The following is a 23,907-nucleotide window of genomic DNA, read 5'->3' as shown; positions in this document are numbered from 1 at the left end:
CTCTTACACACCACTGGTTTTCTTAGAATAATTTTGCCAATAGATGATATTCCCAACTAGACTGCTGGATCAGGACAGGTGACCTGAGAGAGGGGGCTTCCTATGAGAAAGGAGTACAGTAGAGAATTTAATTTTATTTACATTCGTTCACAGAGCTATCCAAATCTGCATCAGTGAATACAATGAGCATTGCCCAGCTTTCACTTCTCTTCTACACCTCCTGTCAAAAGCAGGCCTGGTCTTTTAGTTAAATGCACCAGGGGTACAATATACGGTGTAAATAAGATATGGTACCAGGTGGCTCAAGTACCATCTCCATAGCAACAAAAGAGCTGCCCAGACCAGTGACCTCATACTTAACTAGAATGAAGGAAGCTCTGATAAGCATTTACTGCAAGAAGCATCTCTATTATACTAGCAGACTTCTCAAAAGCCAGCCTTTAATAAACACCATACCCATTCTCCATGCGCATGCAGGTCTGATTTCAATCCATTCCCATGAGCATGTTTATATTTACAATGTGTTGCACTGAAAAGTGAAATCATCGACATCAATTAGCATGCTTTTAAAAATTAGAAGCCACACTGCACAAAAGCAAGCTGCAACTAACAGAAAAGTGAGCATGTTACCATTTTTTTTAAATGCACAAAACACAGACCTGGGAGAGGGTTTCATTCTGTGCTGTGTGGTCAATGCACTGTGTTACAGTCGCTGTATTTGGCAAGCTGCTGTTGGAGGTGTTGAAATGAGCAAACGTGGCACCGTCGACCCTCTGTCCACTACCAAGATTGTCAACGTCATTCTCCAGGCAAGCCTGCCAGAAAACACAGCACCCAGTTGATATAAACAGGACGGAAGCATACCCAGCTTCCAAAAAATGACCCAATATGTGGTAGGATAGAGAAAAAAAGACCAGTATCACAATTCCAAATACACAAACTGTAAGGGAATTTTAATTTTTTTAAAGACTTGAATTTACAGCATTCCAAATCAGAGTGCTTCTAAGACAGCTGATAATTCGGTGCAGCCATAGCTTTGAAAGCTAGATTCCTGAGTCGGCGACAATTGCCAGATCCTACGCTATATTATGGCGGCCATTGACTAGGTAATCGAAAGGATAGGATTGCTACTGAACTGCCAGCTGCCTAACTCTCTTCAGTCAGTTCGCAATGAGACCCTGGAGAGTGCAGAAATGGACATACAACAGTGCGCAAAGCAAAAGAACATAAACTAGAGTTGGATCCCTGAGCAAAGCAACAACTGCAGAAAAGGTGTTGGGTGCAGAAGTGAGTGGTGAATGGGAGAGCTAAGGACAAAGATTTTCATGGGGGTAAATGGCAGACACCTGGTCCAGATGCAAACCAGGGCCTGCCGGTTCTACAGAATAAAAGAAGGTATATGACGTAGTCAAACCAAGAGTTTTAGAACTAATGAGTTCACTGGAATACTTGCCCTAAGTAGTTTCCAGTAGCAAAAATCATTTCATAATTTAATATATAGGTTCTGTCTGAACAAAAAATGGTTACTTGTTTGAAATCCTAATACCAAAACAATAGTCAAGGCAATATTAGGGAAAGATCAAGAAAGGTCAAAAATGAAAACACTTTTTAAAAAAAATGATTGTTCAGACAGGGTCTGGATAATACAGCTGAAGTATCAGTGATTTTAATTATGATTTCTGTAATTTGCCATTACTCAGAGAATTGGTTGTAGCTTATATTAGACTGACAGCACAATGGAGATTGGAAACATCCGGGATTGGGAACGGCAGGCAAAACCTACGCACTGTTGCTCCTCTGCAAAATCACTTTGAAACTTCAATGCACTGCATAACCTCTGAATATTCTTGCAACCTCGCGCGGATTTTTATACGCTGACAATTTCATAAAGCTATAAAGCTACTATAAATTGAGGCACTGGTGAATTTATGGCTTTATACTCTAACTGTAGTACTCCGGCCCTATCAGCCCACTTTTAGGTAGTGCAAGAACGAACATTCTGGTAGAATTGAACAAACGGATAGCTGTCCATTACCCTACATCATACTCTAGGGTACAGTGTATGAATGTGGCTTTAAGCTCAAGTCAAGCAGCATACTTGGGGCCTTTCAGCTTTGAAATAAATCCAAGTCATTCATTTTTCAGGTTAGTAACTTGAGCTAGCAGTGGGAAGTCGCAAATCCAAAGATTACATCAATTAAAACCAGCAGTTACTTCTGTTTGTAGGTGAAAGAAAAGTAGGTCATTACTGACTCCATGAGATCTTGTGACCAAATATCTATACATTCATCCACTCTTCATAACAACCCATTAAACTAGTTGCACCTCCACTTCCTCCTCAACGCTCCTTGAAACCACAGTAGAGCAGTGTCGATCCAACAGGCACCCTTTTTTTATTTAACATAACCAAGGATGACCACTGATGGATGCCAATCTCAGGACTGAGAGGTACTTTACAGCCCCGACTCTCCAGAGAAAATGGAACTATATTTAACAGTCTTAAAAGAAAACTACTCCGTTTAAACAAAGACACAAAACAAATCTATGTCTTAAGTGGTGCTGTATCAATAGTGCCAAAATATGCACATCAGTAAGGTTGAAAAGTCTCTCAGTGCTAGATTTTTCCAAACAAAGAATCGTAAGAATGACTGCAGGATTTCCTCTGCTGTACTTCAACGCGAAGCATTAGCATCGATACTCTTTAACCAAGAGTAATTAGCACTGCTGCTAAATGGCTATAGGATTGCATCACCCATCAGATTCACCCATGTTCACGGATATTGGAACTGGGCCAAAATTCCAAATATTGCACAATATTGGTTTCCTGCTCTGTGATTCACACTTCTTTTTCTAACCTATATACACAATAAAACAGTTCTTCTGGTTGCCCAACACCAGGCCTAAACAGCTTACTAATCAGATTTTAATAATTCAGCCTTATGAATATAATTTAAAAAGAGCTGTTGGGTCAAGAATTGTTATGATCTGGAATGCATTGCCTGAAAGGGTCGTGGAAGCAGGTTCAACAGTAACTTTCAAAAGGGAATTGGGTATATACTTAAAAAGGAAAATTTGTAGGGCTTTGGGGAAAGAGCAGGGGAGTGCAACTAATTGGTAGCTCTTTCAAAGAGCCAGCACAGGCAAGATGGGCCGAATGGCCTGCTTCTGTGCTGTATGATTCTAACTTACTTTTTAAATCCAATAATCTCCAAAAATTACAACAGCTGCAGTTTGGATTTGTTCCAACAAATATTCCACTGATCTATCACTTACCTGGAGATTCAACAAAACCATGCGCAACTTTGACGTCCTGTTCACCCCTTTGCTTCAAACTCCATCACCATGGCTGCTTATTTTCATCTCTGCCCTGACCTTAGTCCCCCCACAAAACTGAAACCCTTGACATGCTTTTCTCACCTCCAAACTCGATTACTCTAGTGTTCTCCTTGCTAGGCTCCCTTTGGCCAAGGTCCATAAACTTCCAACTTGTCCAAAATGCAGCTGTCCGTATCCTATCCCGCACCAAGTTCGGCTCATCCAGCACTGTAATCCTCTCAGACCTACATTGGCTCCTTGTCCCCAACACATCACATTTAAAATCCTGGTCTTCAAGTCCCCTCACAGCTTCACTCCACCCTACCAGTGCAACTTCCTACAAGAGACCTACTCTCTTTCCCACACCCACTAGTCTTCCGACTCTGGCCTCCTGCACGTCCCCCTCACTCTGTCCACTACTGATTGTGGAACTCTCAGCTGCCCTAGGCGCTGCTCAATGAAACCCCTTCCCGAGACACCTCTGCCACTCTAGCCCGCCCCCAGCCTTTAAAAACCTCGTCAAATTTAATCTTTTCTCCCAAGCCTCAACCATCCTTCCTAAACTCTCTCTCCTGGCTCAGTTTTGTCCGTTCCTCCTGCTTCAATTCTGTAAAGTGTCTTGGGACGAATTGTATGTTAAAGGTGCTAAATAAATATACGTTGTTGCTGTTGGAGTTCTGTACAATTTCCCCCTCCTCCCAAAAATTAATATAATTTTCTTGAAAAGTAAATAAACAGCAGCTCCAAACATCTTATCTTAATGCAACCCAGAATTTCAAACACCCCCATTTGCTTTGGATTACCTCCTTTGATAAGGTTTCAGCTGGATGACAGCACAGGTCCTCTGCAGAAGAGTAGATTTAGTGCGATTACAGTCTTGGTTTAACTGACTAAGCAGTTTCAGGTAATTGGCTAGGTTTTACAAACAGTGCCTCTGTCAGTGCAGGCGGACTGCAACAGAAATCAACTTGCAGTCTCAATGCCATCATTTTGACTGTTCTAGTTTCTGGAATAAGGCGAGCTCTGTTCATCTAAAGCTGTCAGCTTAAATGTTACCAGTTCAATATTTTACCAAACAGGACAGAAATTGAAGAGGGGCCCCCAGACTAGAGGAGTCAGACACAGAATTCATTTAAAATGTTGAGCAGTATCGGTACGAAATGCAAGGGTCAAACAAGTAGCAGTTGCCTAATCAAAGCTATTATTCGAGGGCCCACCAGAAACATTAACCTATCCTTTCCTCAAATGCTGAAGGATCTGCAGTTTTGATTTTTAAATCATAGAATCATGCAGCACAGAAGGCGGCCATTTGACCCATCGTGCCTGTGCTGGCTCTTTGAAAGAGCCAAACAATTAGTCCAGTTCCCCTGCTCTTTTCCCCCAGCTCTGCAAATTTTCCCTTCTAATCTTGACTTCTAATCATCCAGGTTCAATGCTCTTTGGTCTGCATGCTCTGCTCGAACTTAAATAGACTACTGGATGAAAGCGGTCAATGGTTGGCAGTATGCTGCATAGTGATGTTCCAATACCATTTACACCAACCATTCTGACGCCAGTACTGCCAACTCAAGAACTGTTTGATTCATTTGATTTTCCATAGCTGGGGCGTAAAATTCTGTGGAGAATTACAAAGGCAGTGACGTAGCAAGAACATATTATTAATCACATCCTCAAATGAAATAAAAAAAGGGTTGGGAATGCTTCACTGCAAGATGTCTGTTCACGTCTTCATAAGATGTTACTGTAAACACTAATGTAAGGAACAGCGATAAACAAATATGCCTCAGATACCACGCTCCTTAATCTTTGTTTTCATACTTAACACTGCATAATTCTTTACTATTGTAGATCCAATGTAAACTATAAAGACAAATGCAAAAGTGAACCAATTTGTGTAGTGCCATTTGAGAGCTCCTCGCTTAATAAATTCAACTTAACGAGTTTCCCTCAATTTTCCTGTCTCTAAATGCAGAAAAGATTTTCATGCATTGGCACCGTTACAGCAATAAATTTATGCTCTGTGGAGGCTGCACTAGGCATAGAAATCAACTAAGAACCAAAATACAGCATCTCATGATAATTTTCCTGTATTTTACACCACATTCATAATCTGAACAGCAAATCTGGGTTACTTTGACGGCCCCCTGGCACATCTTCACACCCTTACAGTGCAGGTACACCACAAATGCAACCTTCTACATTCTCTCACCCTTGCCCCCTCACACCCTTTAGTATCATAGAACTTTACAACACAGGGCAAGGCCATCTAACGCATCATGCCTGTGCCAGCTCTCTGAAAGAACTATCCACTTAGTCCCATTGCCTTGTCCTTTCATTATTTTTTCTTTTTCAAATATTTATCCACTTCCCTTTTTTAAAAAGTTATGGATTTTGGTCCCACCATTGATTCAGGTAAGGCATTCCATGTCCTAACAAGCCTCCTAATTTCTTCCTTCATTCTTTTGTTGATGACCTTAAATTTATGCCCTCTAATTACCAACTCACCAACCAGTGGAAATAGTTTTTACCTATTTACCTCTTCAAAACTCAGTCATTTTGAATGCCTCTACCAGATCGCCAGATAATATTCTCTGCTCTAATGAAAAGAGCCCGTTTCTCTAGTTTCTCTTCATAACTAAAGCCACTAATCCTTGGTATTATCTTAGTGAATCTCCAATCTTTCTTTCTTTGGCTCCATGTCAATTTTGTCTGATTACGCTTCAGTGTAGCACATTGGGACTTTTTCTATGTTAAAAGTGCTAAATAAATGCGTGTAGTTGTTGTACCCTTGTTGGAACTGCTAAACACAGCACTAATTACCATTGAATTCACTAATTTTTAAAACCAGCTGAACAGATAAAATGATTAAGGATGAAGGAAAATAAATTATTTAATCAAATCGTTAAAAATTGCATTAAGTACAAGTCAACACAAAGTAGCTTTCTACTCTGAGTTGATAATGCCACACTGGGTTCAATTATTCCAAAACACAAAATTCAGCCAAGCATCTATCAAAAATATTTGGTGACAAAAAGATGAAATTCCTCAAGTACTGTGAAGTCTCTTCTCGCTGAACAATTCTACTTTAAGCTCCTTTGAATTGTAGGGTACTACAAACAAATCATTAATGCTGACGCTAAAATGGCAGTTAACATTTAAAACAATCAATTTTAAAAAATTGTAACAGAAGTTATTTTGAATCCCGTGCTACCCACTTCCCAATCTGAACCATGTTAGGCAGAAAAGGTACTGAGCAGAGCTGTTGCATCTCCCAAGCGGGAGAGGAGGAGAAAAAATAGGAGGGGTAGTCACACCTGGGCAGTCCCTGACACTCAGTTACAATGGACAACCTGGGAGTAGACCAAGCAACCACTCTATAGGCTCCAGGGGCCTGGTTAGGCAGAGGAAGAATAGGGGCTAAAACACACAGAAGAGGAAACTTTCCTGAACAAATTCTGCAAAACTAAAACTATTTGCATTAACTGGATAGCTCCTTCAAAGAGCCAGCACAGGCGCGACAGGCCGAATGGCCTCCTTCTGTGCTGTATTATTAGTCAGTGACACCGTCTTGCTGCACTTTGAATAGAGCCATTTCACCTTCTTTGAACAATGCACCAATAGAGCAAAACAGACAGAATGCACACAGAAGCAACACCAGCTCCTGACAAAAAGTTACAAGTCACAACAACTGCATTTAAAACCTTGCTTAAAAGTACAAGTAAAGCAAGCAGGCAGAAGCTGCGGAGTCATGCAACATCAAAATCACAAAGGAAGCATCGCGATCCATTCCTTCTCCCTGTCTCCCAATTCTCCACCCCCACCAAAAAAGTTGCATGCATCAAAGATAGCAAGCCAGCCAAACAAATAAATTACATCCAAAGCTACCTCACCTTCAGCCTGTCCAATGAAGGCAGAGTTACCCCATTGGATTTACTGCGGTCTGCCACCAGCACCTTCAGAATGTTCTGCAGGGGCATCTGAACAGTAGTAAAGAGACAGGGATAACTCAGAGAAAAAGAAAGAGGAAGAAATGATAGGGTGTCCAGCAAACAAAACCAAAACTAAGATTAAATGGATCGAGTGACACAGTCTACAATCTTATTTTCTTGGAATCTCGTGGGCAGGAACCATCATTGTTTATTGTGTTAAAAGACATCCAAGGTATTTATTCTTTTAAAATCTAATTTTAAAAAGGCTCGGTAGGGTTGTGGGCACTGTTAACTCCCTATTTGCTGAGTGAAATTTAGAACTGATGTCCGAGATCAGGAGAGGGTTTCTTAAATTCAGTCCAAATTTACTAAACATGCATATAACTTAAGAACCCAGAAAGTACCCCCTCCTTTAAATAAGAATTTCAATTGTCCATGGTTTTTATACTTGTGCCGTAGGAGAGTTCTACAGTTTTAAGCACATTAAAGTCTTGCAGAAGGTTCCCTTTGTTCGTAATAAATGAGAGAAACTTTGAGCCCCATAAATTCTGTAAAAACTCATTACTTTTTACTTTTTCTTCTTTCGATAAACATTTGACAATCTCAATAGGTCTTCAATTTTAGTAGCCCATATTCTAGTGCAGTTTTAAATGCTGACTGCACTCATATTAAGAGCCATTTTAAAAACCAGCAACACAATCAGATTCAGCTCCAGAAACCTCCGCAGCTGCAATGTTTAATTTAGGGCAATCATAAGCCAAACAAAGTCATGAAACAGAGAAATGAACTCATTTTTTTTAAAATTACCGACAGCAGTCATTAATTTTGACAGTGAGCGGTTATTATATTTTCTTGGCAGGGGTGAGCTCTCACTTGAGGTACGCAAAGCCAAATGCTTTGGGTCCCCAATGACCCAGACTTCAAAAGTTGGAACAACTGAGGAAATTGGAAATTTGGTTTGGGACTATGCAAACTGCGCCAAAAGCCAATGGTGTTCCTTCCCAGCTTTAAGCCACACTGTCTGTTTTAGCACTTGGTTTCACCCTACACGGAACAAGAATACTCAATAAACACAGCACACCTGCTTATTGCCCATGTAAATTTAGATAATACTTGCAAATAAACCTGAGAGTTAACCTCTTCTTTATAACTTACGGTGAAATGTAACTATGGGTAAGTTCTTGTCCCATACAATAATTTAATTGTTAACAAAAACTCCACAATTATTTCTGTTTACTGTTCTGTCGGCTGTTCTTCCTCATTGTGTTCACACCACAGAAGGGGGCTCTTTTATCTGTCTTGTAAAAACTGATCAGGGAAAGGTTTTTCCTTCTCTCCACTAAGCATAATGAATGCTGACTAATATTATTCAACTTTAACTGATCTCTGCAAGATAGGAGAGAAAAAGGAAAAGGTCTGTCCCATGGATCATATGCTGGATGACAATTTATCCGCCAGACATAGCCCCAGCATGTGTGCCATACCAGCTGCACAAATGCTCATTTGTAGACAGGGCTGTATATTTTTCACTGGGTGCAATTTTTGTACGAATTACTTGGGAAGGCCAAGCACGATGAATTTTATAGATTGTTTCACAATGATTTTAGAGAATGTCTATAAAATTCATTCCATTCTGTGGCATTGCGGAAGTTCAGAGACTCCACATGCAAAAAAAGCACCCGTTAAAAACATACAGCCTTATTTATAGGGCTGCTCTGTTGACTGCCGTAAATTAAACTTTTTAAATTACCAGAGGCCGAGGAGAATTCTATAGGCGAGTGCCCATCAGTGATGGTTCTTCCCACAATTAGCTTCCTCTTTTAAAGCAAAGGGGCCCTCTCCTAATTGGTCCATGAGTTTAAACGACGACTAGCTGAGCTAGAAACAAGTCACAAGTTCAATCACTGGACTTGCTCAGTTAGCTAATGTCAGCCAAGGTGATGGTGGATGGGCTATATCTGGCCTCAATACCCCTGGATTGAGGAAAGGGAAAGAAAATAAAATTAGCCAGGGTTCCTGCTCCTTAACGCTGGACTCCCATGTGTGGGCAGGTGAGGGCATGATCAGGTTCGGCAATAATCCTCTTTTCTCATCCCCCACCTCTACCCCATGGTCAAATAGGATGCCAACAGTGACCATCAAGGCTAACACAAATGAAGAATGGTGACGTGGACAAGGTATCAAAGGCCGACTGGCAGCATAGAACTGTACCCCAGCAACAAGTCAACACTTTCAAGCAGGTTGGAGTGAAAATATCAGAACATAAGAAATAGGAGCAGGAGTAGGCTGTATGGCCCCTCGAGCCTGCTCCGCCATTCAATAAGATTGGGGCTGATCTTCTACCTCAACACCGCTTTCCCGCCCTATCCCCATATCCCTCGAGTCTCTTAGTGTCCAAATATCTATCAATCTCCGTCTTAAATATACTCAATGACTGAGCATCCACAGCCCTCTGGGGTAGAGAATTCCAAAGATTCACAACCCTCTGAGTGAAGAAATTTTTCCTCATCTCAGTCTTAAATGGCCGATCCCTTATCTTGAGACCATGACCCCTAGTTCTACTCTCCAGTCAGGGGAAACAGCCTCTCAGCATCTACCCTGTCAAGCCCTCTCAGAATCTTATACATTTCAATGAGATCACCTCTCATTCTTCTAAACTCCAGAGAGTATAGGTCCATTTTAAATCTCTCCTCATAGGACAACCCTTTCACCCCAGGAATAAATCTAGTGAACCTTCATTGCACCCTCTAAGGCATGCATATCCTTCCTTAAATAAGGAGACCAAAACTGTACACAGTACTCCAGGTAAGGTCTCACCAAAGCCCTATATAATTGCAGCAAGACCACCTTACTCTTATACTCCAACCCTCTTGCAATAAAGGCCAACATACTATTTGCCTTTCTAATTGCTTACTGTACTTGCATGTTAACTTTCTGTGATTCATGTACAAGGACACCCAAATCCCTCTGAATACCAACATTTCTTAAGTCTCTCACCTTTTAAAAAATATTCTGTTTTTCTAGTCTTCCTACCAAAGTCGATAATTTCACATTTCCCCACATTATAAACATGTAAACTCATTGAAACGTATAAAATTCTGAGAAGGCTTGAAGGCTTGACAGGGTAGATGCGGAGAGGCTGTTGCCACTGGCTGAAGAGTTTAGAACTAGGGGGTATAGTCTCAGGATAAGGGGTAGGCAATTTAGGACCGAGATGAGGAGAAATTTCTTCACTCAGAGCGTGGCAAATCTTTGGAATTCTCTACCTCAGAGGGCAGTGGATGCTCAGTCATTGATATTCAAGACTGAGATTGATAGATTTTTGGACTCTAGGGGAATCAAGGGATATGGGGATCGGGCAAAAAGTGGAGTTGAGGTCAAAGATCAGCCATGATCTTATTAAACGGCAAAGCAGGCTCAAGGGGCCATATGGCCTACTCCTGCTCCTATTTCTTATGTTCTATACTCCATCTGCCACCTTCTTGCCCACTCACTTAACCTGTCTATACCCCTTTGCGTCCTCCACACAGCTTACTTTCCCACCTAACTTTGTATCATCAGCAAACTTGGAATCATTACACTTAGTCCCCTCATCTAAGTCATTGATATATATTGTAAACAGCTGAGACCAAGCACTGATCCTTGTGGCACCCCACTAGTTACAATCTGCCAACCCGAACCCGTTTATTCCTACTCTGTTTTCTGTCCGTTAACCAATCCTCAATCCATGCTAATATATTACCCCCAATCCCACGAGTCCTAATCTTGTGTAACAACCTCTTGCGTTGCACCTTATTGAATGTCTTTTGAAAATCCAAATATACTACATCCACTGGTTCCCCCTTATCTACCCTGCTAGTTATACCCTCAAAAAACTCTAATAGATTTGTCAAACACGATTTCTCGTTCATAAAACTGTGTTGACTCTTCCTGATCATATTATGATTTTCTAAGTGCCCCATTACTACGTCCTTAACAATAGATTCTAGCATTTTCCCTACTACTGATGTCAGGCTAACTAGCCTATAGTTCCCTGTTTTCTTTCTCCCACCTTTCGTGAATAACGGGGTTACGTTTGCTACCTTCCAAACTATGGGGACCGTTCTAGAATCTAGGGAATTCTGGGCGATCAAACCCAATGCATTCACTATCTCTGCAGCCACCTCTTTAAAAACCCTAGGATTTGGGCCATCAGGTCCAGGGGATTTGTTGGCTTTTCGTCCAATTAATTTCTCCAATACTTTTTCTTTACTAATCTTAATTACTTGAAGTTCCTTGCTCTCATTAGACCCTAGGTTCCCTATTTCTGGTATGCTTTTTGTGTCTTCTGCTGTGAAGATAGATACAAAATATTTGTTTAACGTCTCTGCCATTTCCTTATTCCCCATTATAATTTCTCCTGTCTCTGCCTCTAAGGGATCCACGTTTACTTTCATTAATCGCTTCCTTTTTATGTATTCATAGAAGCTCTTACAATCTGATTTTATATTTCTTGCTAGTTTACTCTCAGATTCAATTTTCACTCATTAATTTCTTGGCCATCCTTTGCTGATTTCTAAAGTCCTCCCAATCTTCAGGTTTACTACTCTTTTTGGCAACACTGTAAGCCGCCTCTTTTAATCTAATACTATCCTTAACTTCTCTAGTTATCTACAATTGGATCATTTTCCATGGAGTTTTTATTCCTCAAGGGGAACTGACAAGAAAGGTTTAAAAACATGTTTTTTATGGGTGCCGTTTCACACCTAAAAATCTCAAACTTCTACTGCAAAAGTGATCCATTTAACTGTATCCAGGGCCATCTCTAGTCAAGGATGGTAAACCACTCACAACAGCCCCATCCAATTTTGTTTTTCCACTGTGCTACAAATATAATATGCAAGGTAAAGAATGCACGTTTCCAACACAATCTACTTAAAAGACTGCGTCTACATAGTGGCTCTCGCATGTAATCTCTAGGGTTAAATTTTTTACCCATAGTCTAGGTGGAAAACCTCATCCTATAATCCAAGCTTTTCCGTATCTGAAAAGTCAATGAGGGATGGAAATAAAGAATTTTAAACGCTAAACAGACAGCCTTGGGGCATCAGGAGGGTCAGACACCAGCCTGGATTTGCTGTTTGCTGCACACCACTGTTAATAATCATAAAGGGAGAAATCCTGCATTTCAGACAGCAGAAAATGTTACAGTGGAAAGAGAGACTGAAATTATTTAACAAACCACCCATTTTATCTTTTATCAACATAATTGCTATCCTCATTGAAGAAGTGAGAAAGCATTCAATTATCCAATCAATAAGTATCGTCATCAAACTCCAAAGGATACCAGGCTTCTGTGTTTTATGTAGATACCAGAAATTAGGTGTTTAATGGAAATGAATTGTAGTTTTCAGCCTTTATGTAACCTTCTGATTCATATATAGAGGAACCGTGATGAAGCTGGGTAGATTTATGCAAGCCAAATAGCACCAGCCACATGATTCATTAGTGAAGGTAACAGCAGTCAATACATAAACGGTTTATTTTGCAAAAATCTCCTTCCTAATGCATACTTCATTAATCATTCATAAGATGCACCCACAAATGGCTCTACTTGTAAAGGTGTTGTACAACTGAACCATAAAGGACGAAGATCCCAGGTTAAATTCCTAGGCTGTACCTAATTAGCTGATCGCAGCCAAGGTTGCGACTGACACACTAGTTAGCCTCAGCACCCCTGGGCTTGAAGGGGAAAAAGTTAAGCATACATGTGTCAATGTTGGGATCCCACCTCATTCCCCCACCCAACTCAAATAGCCAACACATGAACAAAGGCCGTATATAGTGCAGGATCTAGACCCAGCGGGATTTAGTGCCTTTAGAAGGCAGAGAAGAAAAATTGGAGATGGAAAAATACATTTCCAAGAAAAAATATATAACTGTTGACAGTGAATGATTTTTCAGTTTTGTGATGATTTTCAGAAGGGCTTACCAATATAGGTATAGGTGGAACAACAGGCAAGGCAACGTCACGAAGCCAGTAGAACAGCTCAGATTCACATTAAAATAGTACACGTTGGGAGCACGTAGTTTAGAAACTTTTTTTTAAAAAGAAGAAAAAGTCCCTCAGTGGAAGTGTGGACCACCGTTACATGCAATTGTAAAAAGTGTGTTAGAAACAGCAGGAGCTACCTGTACGTACTTAGAACATTTTGAAGTGTGGCATCAGGCTGCGTTTTATGTTTAAAGGGTGTAAAGGGGCTTGGTACATTGAAGGCTGTCCGTCGTTCATAATTTGCGAGTGTCGTGGTTTCAGAGTGCCTCTTGTATCTTTTACAATGCAAGTTATTTGGGACTGTCAATAAGTGTCTGTTTTTTTGGGAGTGTCCGTTTACACAGGTTTTACTGTATTTCACAAAAGGACAGTAAGGAACTCAAAACAGATTTTCCAAAGATTTATGTTCTTTCTATTCACAATGTATAGGATGTCTCAATTAACGTAACAACAAACTAAGGGTTAAGATTTGTACTTTGATGCAATCAGCTTGTGCTGAAACAAGGACGTTAATACACTATGTTTTGAGGGAAAAGGATATTGAGAGAATCTGGTGAAGGTGCATTACCAAAGGAGGATATTTGTACAGCTAGAACCCCATCTATGGCAGTGTATGTCCAGAGGAATTTACCTCACAAATTTCTTGGTCATTCTCTGCGGGAGCTGTTGCTTTTTCAGATCCATCATCTTTCGTCCTTCTCTTCTTTTTGGTTCCCACAGGGGCCGCTGGAGTCTTCTTCTGCTGGAATTCCTTCAACTTTTAAAAGGAGAAAGAGAAACCATCATTTACCATGTTGAAGTGGCTTTGTTTTCAAAAGTTCAGTTCTACGTGAGGGAATATTTTCACTACAGAGCAGAGGGAACTTTTTTTTAAAAAGCATCAACACAAATATTAATTCTCAACTAATTTAGTTTTTCCCAACATAAGAGTTGAAGACCATCACACCACCTCAAGCTGGTTCCAACAAGGTGGCCATTATGAACCAAGGAATGGCTCAAGTTTGGATATATTAAATGTGCCAAATTTTACAGAAGCATTGCAATAGTACAGTCTAAATGCATGCACTATTCCAAAGATTTGTAACAGCTGCCACTTCCAGTGTTACAAATCAGTAGTCCACTGTCACTTCGGTCTTTTTACATTACAGAAGTGCAGCCAGCTGCAGGCAATCTCTTCCCTGGATTTTCTCTCCCTATATAAAAAGAGCATGTACCTCCCAAAGGATACAGTCAAAAAGTCATGATACAAGGAATTACAATTGTGAATTTACCATTCTGGGGAACTAAGCACAGAAAGTACCAGCACACTATCCCCACGGTGCCACTGCAATAAGAGCTTTTGATACTTTACAGGAGGCTGCACCACCTTTGTTGACCAAATATATTATATTCATCAGCTATTCAAATGAACAGCCCAACTTCCTGCTTTAACAGACAATTCACACATCAACTTTCAAAAATAAACAATTTGATAAAATCTGAATCGCAGTGAGATGTGGGCAGAATACTCCATTATGCCTGCACTAACTACCATGAAAACAGATGACTTAAATTTAAACAGATTGGACAACAACTCCTGATAGTCAGGAGTGTACAGTATTCCAAGCAATAAACCCACGATTACAGTGATTCAATGCTAATGTCACAGGCTGAAGAATTAAATCATAGAATAGACGCACCTTGCTGCCAGAGATATGGCTGACACAAGGAAGCCACTTGGGGAATCTGGAAATTGTCTTTTACAAAAGCTGTGGTATTTCGTTATATCAGCCAGTGAAACAGATACTGACACTGATAGCACTCCTGGTCTAATCATGTGTACACAAGCTAGAGGAGACCCTGTGCTGACTACTGGGATATTCCTGATGGCTAAAAAAGCAAAAGCAGCAAACCAAACACTGAAAAATGCAAACATCTTTCTATATAGAAAGAATAAACTTACAGCTATAGAGCCCCTATCACGCCCTCAATATGTCCAAAATCACTTTACAGCCAATTAATCACTTTTGCAGTGCTTTCACTGTTGTTTCGTACACTAAAGTAGGAGCCATATTATACACAAGGTGCCACAAACAGCAATAAGATAATGACCAATTAATCTGTTTTTGCTGGTTTTGCTTGAGGGATAAATGTTGCCCAGAACATGCTAAAGTCTATTATAGAGGATGTGATAACAGGTCACTTAGAAAATATCAACAGGATTAGACAAAGTCAACATGGATTTATGAAAGGGAAATCATGTTTGACAAACCTACTGGAGTTTTTTGAGGATGTAACTGGTAGAATAGATAAGGGAGAACCAGTGGATGTGGTTTATTTTGATTTTTAGAAGGCCTTTGATAAAGTCCCACATAAGAGGTTATTGTGCAAAATTAAAGCACATGGGATGGGTGGTAATATACTGGCATGGATTGAAAATTGGTTAACAGACAGGAAACAGAGAGTAGGAATAAATGGGTCTTTTTCGGGGTGGCAGGCAGTGACTAGTGGGGTACCACAGGGATCGGTGCTTGGGCCCCAGCTATTCACAATATATATCAACGATTTGGATGAGGGAACCAAATGTAATATTTCCAAGTTTGCTGACAACACAAAACTAGGTGGGATTGTGAGTTGTGAGGAGGATGCAAAGAGGCTTCAAGGCGATTTAGATAAGTTGAGTGGGCAAATACATGGCAGATGCAGTATAATGCGGATAAATGTGAAGTTATCCACTTCAGAAGGAAAAACAGAAAGGCAGAGTATTATTTAAACGGTGATAGATTGGGAAATGTTGATGTACAAAGGGACCTGGGTGTCCTTGTACACCAGCCACTGAAAGCAAACGTGCAGGTGCAGCAAGCAGTTAGGAAGGCAAATGGTATGTTGGCGTTCATTGCAAGAGGATTTGAGTATAGGAGCAAGGATGTCTTACTGCAGTTATACAGGGCCTTGGTGAGACCACACCTGGAGTATTGTGTGCAGTTTTGGTCTCCTTGTCTGGGGAAAGATGTCCTTGCCATGGAGGGAGCGCAGCGAAGGTTCACCAGACTGATTCCTGGGATGGTAGGACTGTCATATGTGGAGAGATTGGGTCGACTAGGCCTGTATTCACTCGAGTTTGGAAGAATGAGAGGGGATCTCATTGAACCATATAAAATTCTGACAAGGCTAGACAGACTGGATGCAGGGAGGATGTTTCCCTTGGCTGGGGGGTCCAGAACGAGGGGGTCACAGTCTCAGGATATGGGGTAGGATATTTAAGACTGAGATGAAGAAAAATTTCTTCACTCAGAGTGTGGTGAACCTGTGGAATTCTCTACCACAGGAGGCGGTGGAGGCCAAGTCACTGAGTATATTTAAGAAGGAGATAGATAGATTTCTAGACACAAAAGGCATCAAGGGGTATGGGGAGAGAGCGGGAATATGGCATTGAGATAGAGGATCAGCCATGACATATTGAATGGCGAAGCAGGCTTGAAGGGCCAAATGGCCTACTCCTGCTCCTATTTTCTATGTTTCTAAGTAATTCCCCAGCTCGTCTTCGAATAGTGCATTGGGATCTTTTACGTCCACCCGAGAGGGAAGTCAGGCCTTGTTTAACATCTCATCCCAAAGAAGGCACTTCTGACAGTGCAGCACTCCCTCAGTACTGCACTGAAGTGTCAGTCCAGGTAATGTGCTCAAGTCTCTCTGGAATGGGAATTGAACCCACGACCGTAAGACTCAAGAAGCGAGAGTGTTACCACTAAGCCAAGGCTGACACCTAATGTAACTAATGTTCTTAAAGGTATTGAAGCAGAACATTAACCAGGAAACAACGAAAGGTGACATCACTCCATTATAGTATCAGCACAGTTTAGCTTCTGCTTAAAAAAGGAACCAAATGTATATTTCTATGATTTAGCACATAACCCTGAAGGTCAACTGGATGAAAACGTCACTGCTAAACACATCATTGCAATCCCTCTAAACTACACACTGTTCACCAGGACTGAAATAGCGTCGAAATTTCAGTTTAAGTTCATTGGTAATACAATAATTCACCTCTTCTGATTGAGCACTCATATCTTGTGAATTACTGTACAGAGTAACTGACATTCATCATAATGAATACCTGGGGTACAAAAACAATCTCGAGACCCAGATAAACCATCTGGGAATACATCATCTTAAAAATCACTAAGTGGTCATATTCTGTACAACATATAACGCTGAGCTTATTAGGAGTGGGTTTATTCTACTCTTGGAAAAGCATTGGCAACAGCGGGTGTCATGGCACATGGCAATAACCACGCATTCCACGTTAATCTATAATAACCATTAATCTTCAATGGAGGTCGTAACAATCGCTTCAAGTTTATCCAGTCATGATCAACAACTGACAACTAGATCAGCATATTATTTAACAGCATCAGTAGATACTCTAACCAATTAACCAGACGATTTAATAGGCAAGATATTTAAAGCAATAGCAAATGTTTAGAATCACTATCAGGACTGCTCAACCAGAGAACTGGGAAGGAAGGATTGGTGACGTCCCTCCATTTTAGTAGCAACACAATTTTAGCTTCTGCTTGAAAGGGAACAATTGTACATTTTTAGGATTTATTATATAATCCTTGAATGTTAAGAAATATGTCTATACTTCACTGGCCTTACTCCTATGTTTTAAATTTATTTGAGGATGGTTGGAAAGAACATTTTGTGTAGAATTCAGTCTGCAGTAGTATCAAATGTCCTACTCAAATTAGATTATTCAAAACAGTGAGTGGGCAGCACTTTATGGCCGTGTAACTACAGGAGCAAGCTCCAGGATGTCACAACAGGGAGAACAACAAAATATCTACTCCCAGATTGTCTACAACTAGTGATTTACAAAAAGAAATGCACAAATACAGGGAGCAACAGACACAAATGAACTAACAGCTCCCTTAACACTTAGGATTATATATGGCAATTCAGAGTACAATCCTAATTGATGCAATTACAGCTCTTTCTTTGGGGAAAAATCTAGTCACGTCTGAACAACGTGCTATAAATCAGGCAATATAGTACCCGAGCTTTGAGCATACAATTAACACATAATCTCAGTCAGTTGCATATATGGCATGCGCAGGCACAACTAGTATTCAAAAGTCTGTGAAATCCATGCAAGTGGAGTTTTTGTTTGCATTGTATGGAGTACACTGTCTCCCCGTATAACGCCGTATACCTGCGGCCATAAAATTTAGGCATAGGTTGGCAAGAGCCAGTAAGAGTAGAGATACTGCTAGAGTTCAATTGATTAAAACCAAGCAGCTTACCTGCAAAGAGCACAGGTAACATTCCCAATGCCTGCCCAGATAGGAGTACTCTACCTGTTTTGGGTATTGACTTGTATGGCTGTCTGCAGTTAAGTGGGAAGAATGTGTGACAGGTCAACTCCACCAAGGAGCCAGGCTGGTTGATTCAAACATCAACAGCAGCCTGAAGTCAAGCAGGTTTGCCTAGCTGAGATATTCTGCCACAGAAAATGAACTCCGTTCCAATCTCCTCTCACCAGGTGTATAATCTTTGAGCCAATGTGACCCCCAGAGACCCACTTAGCGCTCTCTCCTCACCCGAGGATAGTCACCAGATTGTTAGACAACTGAGCACAGGTTTTTGATTAAATATGTAACTACATTCTACAGATCAAGTTCTTAAACCAGGTCCCCAAATGCTCCTTACACATAAATCTGCTTTATATGCACTTTTGCCCCTAAAAAATATTCTTTCTTCAACAGTTGACATTTTACTGCACTTTTTTTTTAAACCAAGTGCACAACTACAGGCGTCAGACAACATAGTTGCAATTAAAACAGAACTCTTCCATGATCCTTATGTCGCCTCCTCGTCCTCAAACACAGGGCACAGTCAGATGGGGGCGGGGGGGGGGGGGGGGAGTATTTGCAAAACAGATCGGTAGAATGATGCAAAGCTGCGAACTCATCGCTGCTGTACGGTCAGCAGAGGAAGCTTGCACCTGCGCCAGTTAAATTCCTCCAGTCCCGGGTCCCTGGAGCTCCTATTTTTTTTCCTCTCCTTCTGCGAGAAGGAAATACAGGAGCCCTCTGTTCCCGGTTTCCCAACCGGCGTCACATTGTCCCCCCCCGGCCACCTCCGCCCGCGGGGGTCATCGTCGAACCACCGGGCGCTTTTAACGCTTTCAAACGACCAGGCCGCAGGGCCCTCGGACTCGCGTGATTCCCTCCCTCGCGATCCGACGCTGCGACGGCGGCGGGACCGGGCGTCAGGCGACGGAGACGTGGTAACTCCGACGGAGGGGGGGGGGGGGTGGTGGTGGTGGAGGTGGAGAGTAAGAGGCCTGTCAGTATATGACTCGGCCTCAGATACCACCGACCCTCCGACGGCGGTCAAGTAGCCGCTGCGAATTGTATGTGTGTGGGGGCGGAGGGGGTGGTGGTGCCGCCGTCGCCCCCCGCCCATGGCCTCGCTCACCTTCTTCTTGGCGGCCGCCAGCTTGGCCTGTCTGCTCCCGTCAGCCATGGTGTCAAACCCGCACACGTCACCAGTCAGCCAGCTGACGGCTCCTCCTGAATCCCGGCCTGCACCGCGCCCGCCGCCCCGACCACTCACGCGGCACCGTGACGTAATGGCGCAGCTGGGGGAGGGGGGAGGGGGGGGGCGGAGTGTATGACGTATACCCTCTCCAAACACTCCATAGCAACAGCCAACATGACCAAAGCTGAAAGGGTTTATCAATATAAGCTAGGGTTCGGGTCACTAATAAATCCAAGAGGGAATTCAGGAGAAACCCCTTTACCCAGAGAGTGGTTAGAATGTGGAAGGCGCTACCGCAAGGAGCAGTTGAGGCGACTAACGTAGATGCATTTAAGGGGAAGCTGGATAAACACACGAGGGAGAAAGCAATCGAAGGTTATGCTGGTAGGGTGAGATGAAATAGGGTGGGAGGAGGCTCGTGTGGAGCATAAACACCGGCATTGACCAGTTGGGCCAAATGGCCTGTTACTGTGCTGTACATTCCGCTGCAAAACAATCTGGGGTCATCAATTTGGGATGGGGAGCATCGTCGGAATACAGTTCTTGTTTTGTTATCTTCGCACATGCTGCCTGATCTGCTGAGTGCTTTCTTTTTTTTAAATTTTGGATTTGCAACATCTGCAGTATATTGCTTTTTGTTCATCAATTTCTATGTTTAAAGGGAAAGCGTGCATCCCACAACAGGCAAACAGAAACTAGTCATCACCAGATAATTAGGCTGAGGAAAACCATTATAGTTCATTCATTGAGAAAGACCCTAAAGTATCTCCCCCCCCCCCCCTCCAACAATGCTTCAATTAACATCACTAAAAATAAATTATCTGGTCATTATGACATTGCTGTTTGTGGGACCTTGCTGTGTGCAAATCGGCTGCCGCGTTTCCTATATTACAACAGTGACTATACTTCAAAAGTACTTCATTGGCTGTAAAGCACTTTGGGACATCCTGAGGTCATGAAAGGCACTATATAAATACAAGTCTTCTTTCTTAAATGATTCCAGGGTTGCTGCCTTCATTACTTTATCTGGCAGTGCAATCCATGTGTTTACCACTCTTTGTATGAAGAAGTTCCTGGTATCGGTCCTAAATTTATCTTTCACTAGTTTGAATCTGTGTCCCCTTCTCACAGTTTAAAGTAATATTCCAGATTTACCTTTTCCATTCCATTAACTCTCTTACATTTCTCTATCAGCTCATTACTCAGGTGTCGTCTTTCCAGGTTGAAATGCCCAAGTTTCTCCGGTCTTGTAACTCGTAGCTTTTCTCTGCACTGCCTCTAGTGCTTGAATTTTTCCCTTGTGCCTCAGCAACCAGAACTGGATGCAGTACTCTGGTCCAGTTTGATTGTGACCCCCTCTGACCTATATCTGCAGTTTGGGGCTGTGTAGTTTAATATTCTCTTGGCGTTGTTGATTGCTGCTCTAATCGCTTGGACATGTTGAGTGTCGCATCTACTGGGACCCATAGGTGTCTTTCAGCTTTATCCTTTGCTATTACAACACCATTCCTGGTGTATATGCGTGGTCTATTTTTCTTTCCCAATAGTTTGATTTTGATATTCTTAAGCAATGGGCTTCCTGACATATCAGACTGACCAAACACCAATATTGATGTTACTTGATGGAAGCCTTTATGACATCATGGCACTTGGGCTGTATGACATTGTAACAGCCCCGCCTCTAAATTCTCCACATTATAATAAGCAACAAGAAAAAAAAACCTGGGCCTGGAATTTCCTCCAGTATCTTGCTCCAAATCGAGCAGGATTGCGCCAGAAACAGCTAGGAAAATTGGACTGTAAGACTAATTAATATAGGGATGGATTGAGGAAAATCCAGCCAGTGAAGTCATAAATTTCCATGTTTCCAATAAGAATTCCAACCATTCAAAATTCCAGATCGGAGAACTCACTACGGGGGCTTTATGATGTGATGGCCAAGAGTGTCTGTTTGATGTCATAACCCCTGCCAAATTCAACTGTGCATAGCAACAGCTAACAACAAGCAGATTAATAATGTATATGTTTATCTGCAGGGCTGCCAATGTCAAGGTAACATTACAAAGTGTGAACAGTTTAAAGAAATGGCAGTGGTCTTTTTTGAATTTCCAGTCCCCCACCAACTGCCATTCTTATTTTTGACTTTGTTAATAGGTAAGTAATATTAATATATTAAAAATCTTATGTCTGCTCACACCTCCCATCAACATTTTCTATTATCAATATCTATGTCTGCATTTATAATGGCAACTGCCTATGTAAACTTATCACACTGTAATTACACCCTCTGCCCAGTGGAGGCTCTGCAATCCCACTGCTGACAGGAGGGTATAATTACAGTGTGACAGTGTAGGCAATTTCTATTATAAATGTGGACAAAGGAATTCATAATGGGACTACAAAATAAGGACAGAATACATGGATGTATTAAAAATGGGGACTGAATTACATCTGTGTGACCTGGTCCAATTATCTTCTGCCCTGTAAGCCTGTTTCACTTGAAGGACTACATTTGGTCTCGACTCCCTGCGTACAATATCGTAGAAGATCGACCAGTGATCGATAAAAAGAAAAATGCGCAAATGCTGGTAATTAGAAATAAGAACAGAAAAAGCTGGGAATACTTAACGGGTCAGTCAGCAAGTGAAAGAGAAAAGACAGGTTAACATTTCATTTGGGACCTTTCGCCAGAGCTGCTACAGTGAGGGAAGCCCATTTATAAGATGCATCACAACAAAGAGGAGGACAGGGCAAGAGAAATCACTGGGGAACAATTCCCTTTAAGAATCTTCCCTTCAAGCAGTTCCCTCCTTTGGGTAGTCAGGTGACCTCCTATCTTGCTGTATGTATACAGGCTGAATCTCAGCTGCTCTTTCACCCCTTTATTCTCTTATTGTCACTGGTAGTTTTCTTTCCCCTGTACGATTATTTTGTTTGAAGTGGGTGCTTAGAGCTTTCATAGGAATATATTTTTTATGCAGTTTACTGATTTTTCATTAGTGCCATTTTTAAGCTGGCAATATCATTCTGTGCTGCATGACTCACTAGTATGATTATTTTTTGAAGTTGTACCCCCCCATACTTGTCTGGTATGTGGTAGGACCTATAGTTCCAGTATAAAATAATGTTTAAGCATTGCAGCTGTCCTCCAGCACCTCAGTTGAGTGACCATTCTTTTTGTGTGAGCCCAGACAGTTTTGGCAGGCTTATCAACCGTGGGGGGGGGGCCACCACAGTCAAGCCGAACCTGCTCTCATCCGAATTTGACAAACATTTTCCAGCAGAAGTCATCGGTAGTGATCAGGGCCGGCTGCCCCAGCTTGACCCAGGGGCAGTGAAGCTGAGCCCAGGCTCAGCTCACTTCTCTCTCATGTCCCTGGAAAAGGGGTGTAACACCAAGGAATCTAGAAAGCGAGAAATCACATTTTTTAAAAAAAAGATCTCTAATGTATTAAATAAAAATCTTGCCTACAGCACACACCTCCTGCAAGTGTCACGTTTACTTCCTGTCACACTGTAGCTGTCATGCTTCAGAGGATCGTCTGTCTCACAGTGAGCAATTCCACAGGGCATCTGCTAGTCAATAATTAAAAAGTTACCTTTTTAAACCAATCTTGTTCTCGCAATAGCAGCCAATTCTTCCTCCCTGTTGGTAATAATTATACTTATAATTGTCTTATGATGTGTTCAACGTGCTGCCTGCACTAAAGATGGCTGCACCCTGTGACATAATATAGATTGGTATGATGTCATGAGCTATGTGACCTCATAGGGCTTTTTCAGTCACAGCAAAGGTCATTGACCTGAAATGTTACCTCTGTTTCTTTCTCCACAGATGCTGCCTGACCTACTGAGTATTTCCAGCATTTTATTTCAGATTTCCAGCATCCGCAGTATTTTGCTTTTGTTGTCGCGCTCCTAATGCTATCTCAACTGTGATCAGCACAATGAGCACCAGATATGGCATTAACAGGTCCCCCACCAAGTTGCTGTAATGGCCAGGAACAGCATGTTCTAAAACTCTGTAATGCTTTTCTGTCATATTCAGGTTCGTCGCAGGTGCAATCACTCAGCGCAGGTCTTACTCAGAGAGGCCCAAAGTCT

The 23,907-nt window shown here is 41.7% G+C and overlaps 1 protein-coding gene across 7 annotated transcripts in view; it reads right to left on the bottom strand.

The window, feature by feature from the left end:
- Window positions 1–19,847, bottom strand: part of golga2 (golgin A2) — an 80,982-nt gene extending 61,135 nt beyond the window's left edge. For 4 of the 7 annotated variants that reach the window (XM_067969864.1, XM_067969866.1, XM_067969865.1 and 1 more), the window contains exons 1-4: window positions 19,741–19,847; window positions 13,910–14,035; window positions 7,206–7,292; window positions 660–815 (exon numbers count right to left, since the gene is read on the bottom strand). In XM_067969864.1, coding sequence (XP_067825965.1) covers window positions 660–815; window positions 7,206–7,292; window positions 13,910–14,035; window positions 19,741–19,788 — 417 coding nt within the window. In that variant the 5' untranslated portion in view covers window positions 19,789–19,847. The remainder of the gene's footprint in view (window positions 1–659; window positions 816–7,205; window positions 7,293–13,909; window positions 14,036–19,740) is intronic. The other 3 variants (XM_067969869.1, XM_067969867.1, XM_067969870.1) reach the window with 3 other exon arrangements.
- Between the last annotated feature and the right edge of the window lie 4,060 nt (window positions 19,848–23,907).

Source organism: Heptranchias perlo, chromosome 31, assembly GCF_035084215.1.
Source record: "Heptranchias perlo isolate sHepPer1 chromosome 31, sHepPer1.hap1, whole genome shotgun sequence".
Lineage (NCBI taxonomy): Eukaryota > Metazoa > Chordata > Chondrichthyes > Hexanchiformes > Hexanchidae > Heptranchias > Heptranchias perlo.
This window is presented reverse-complemented; position numbering and strand designations above follow the sequence as displayed.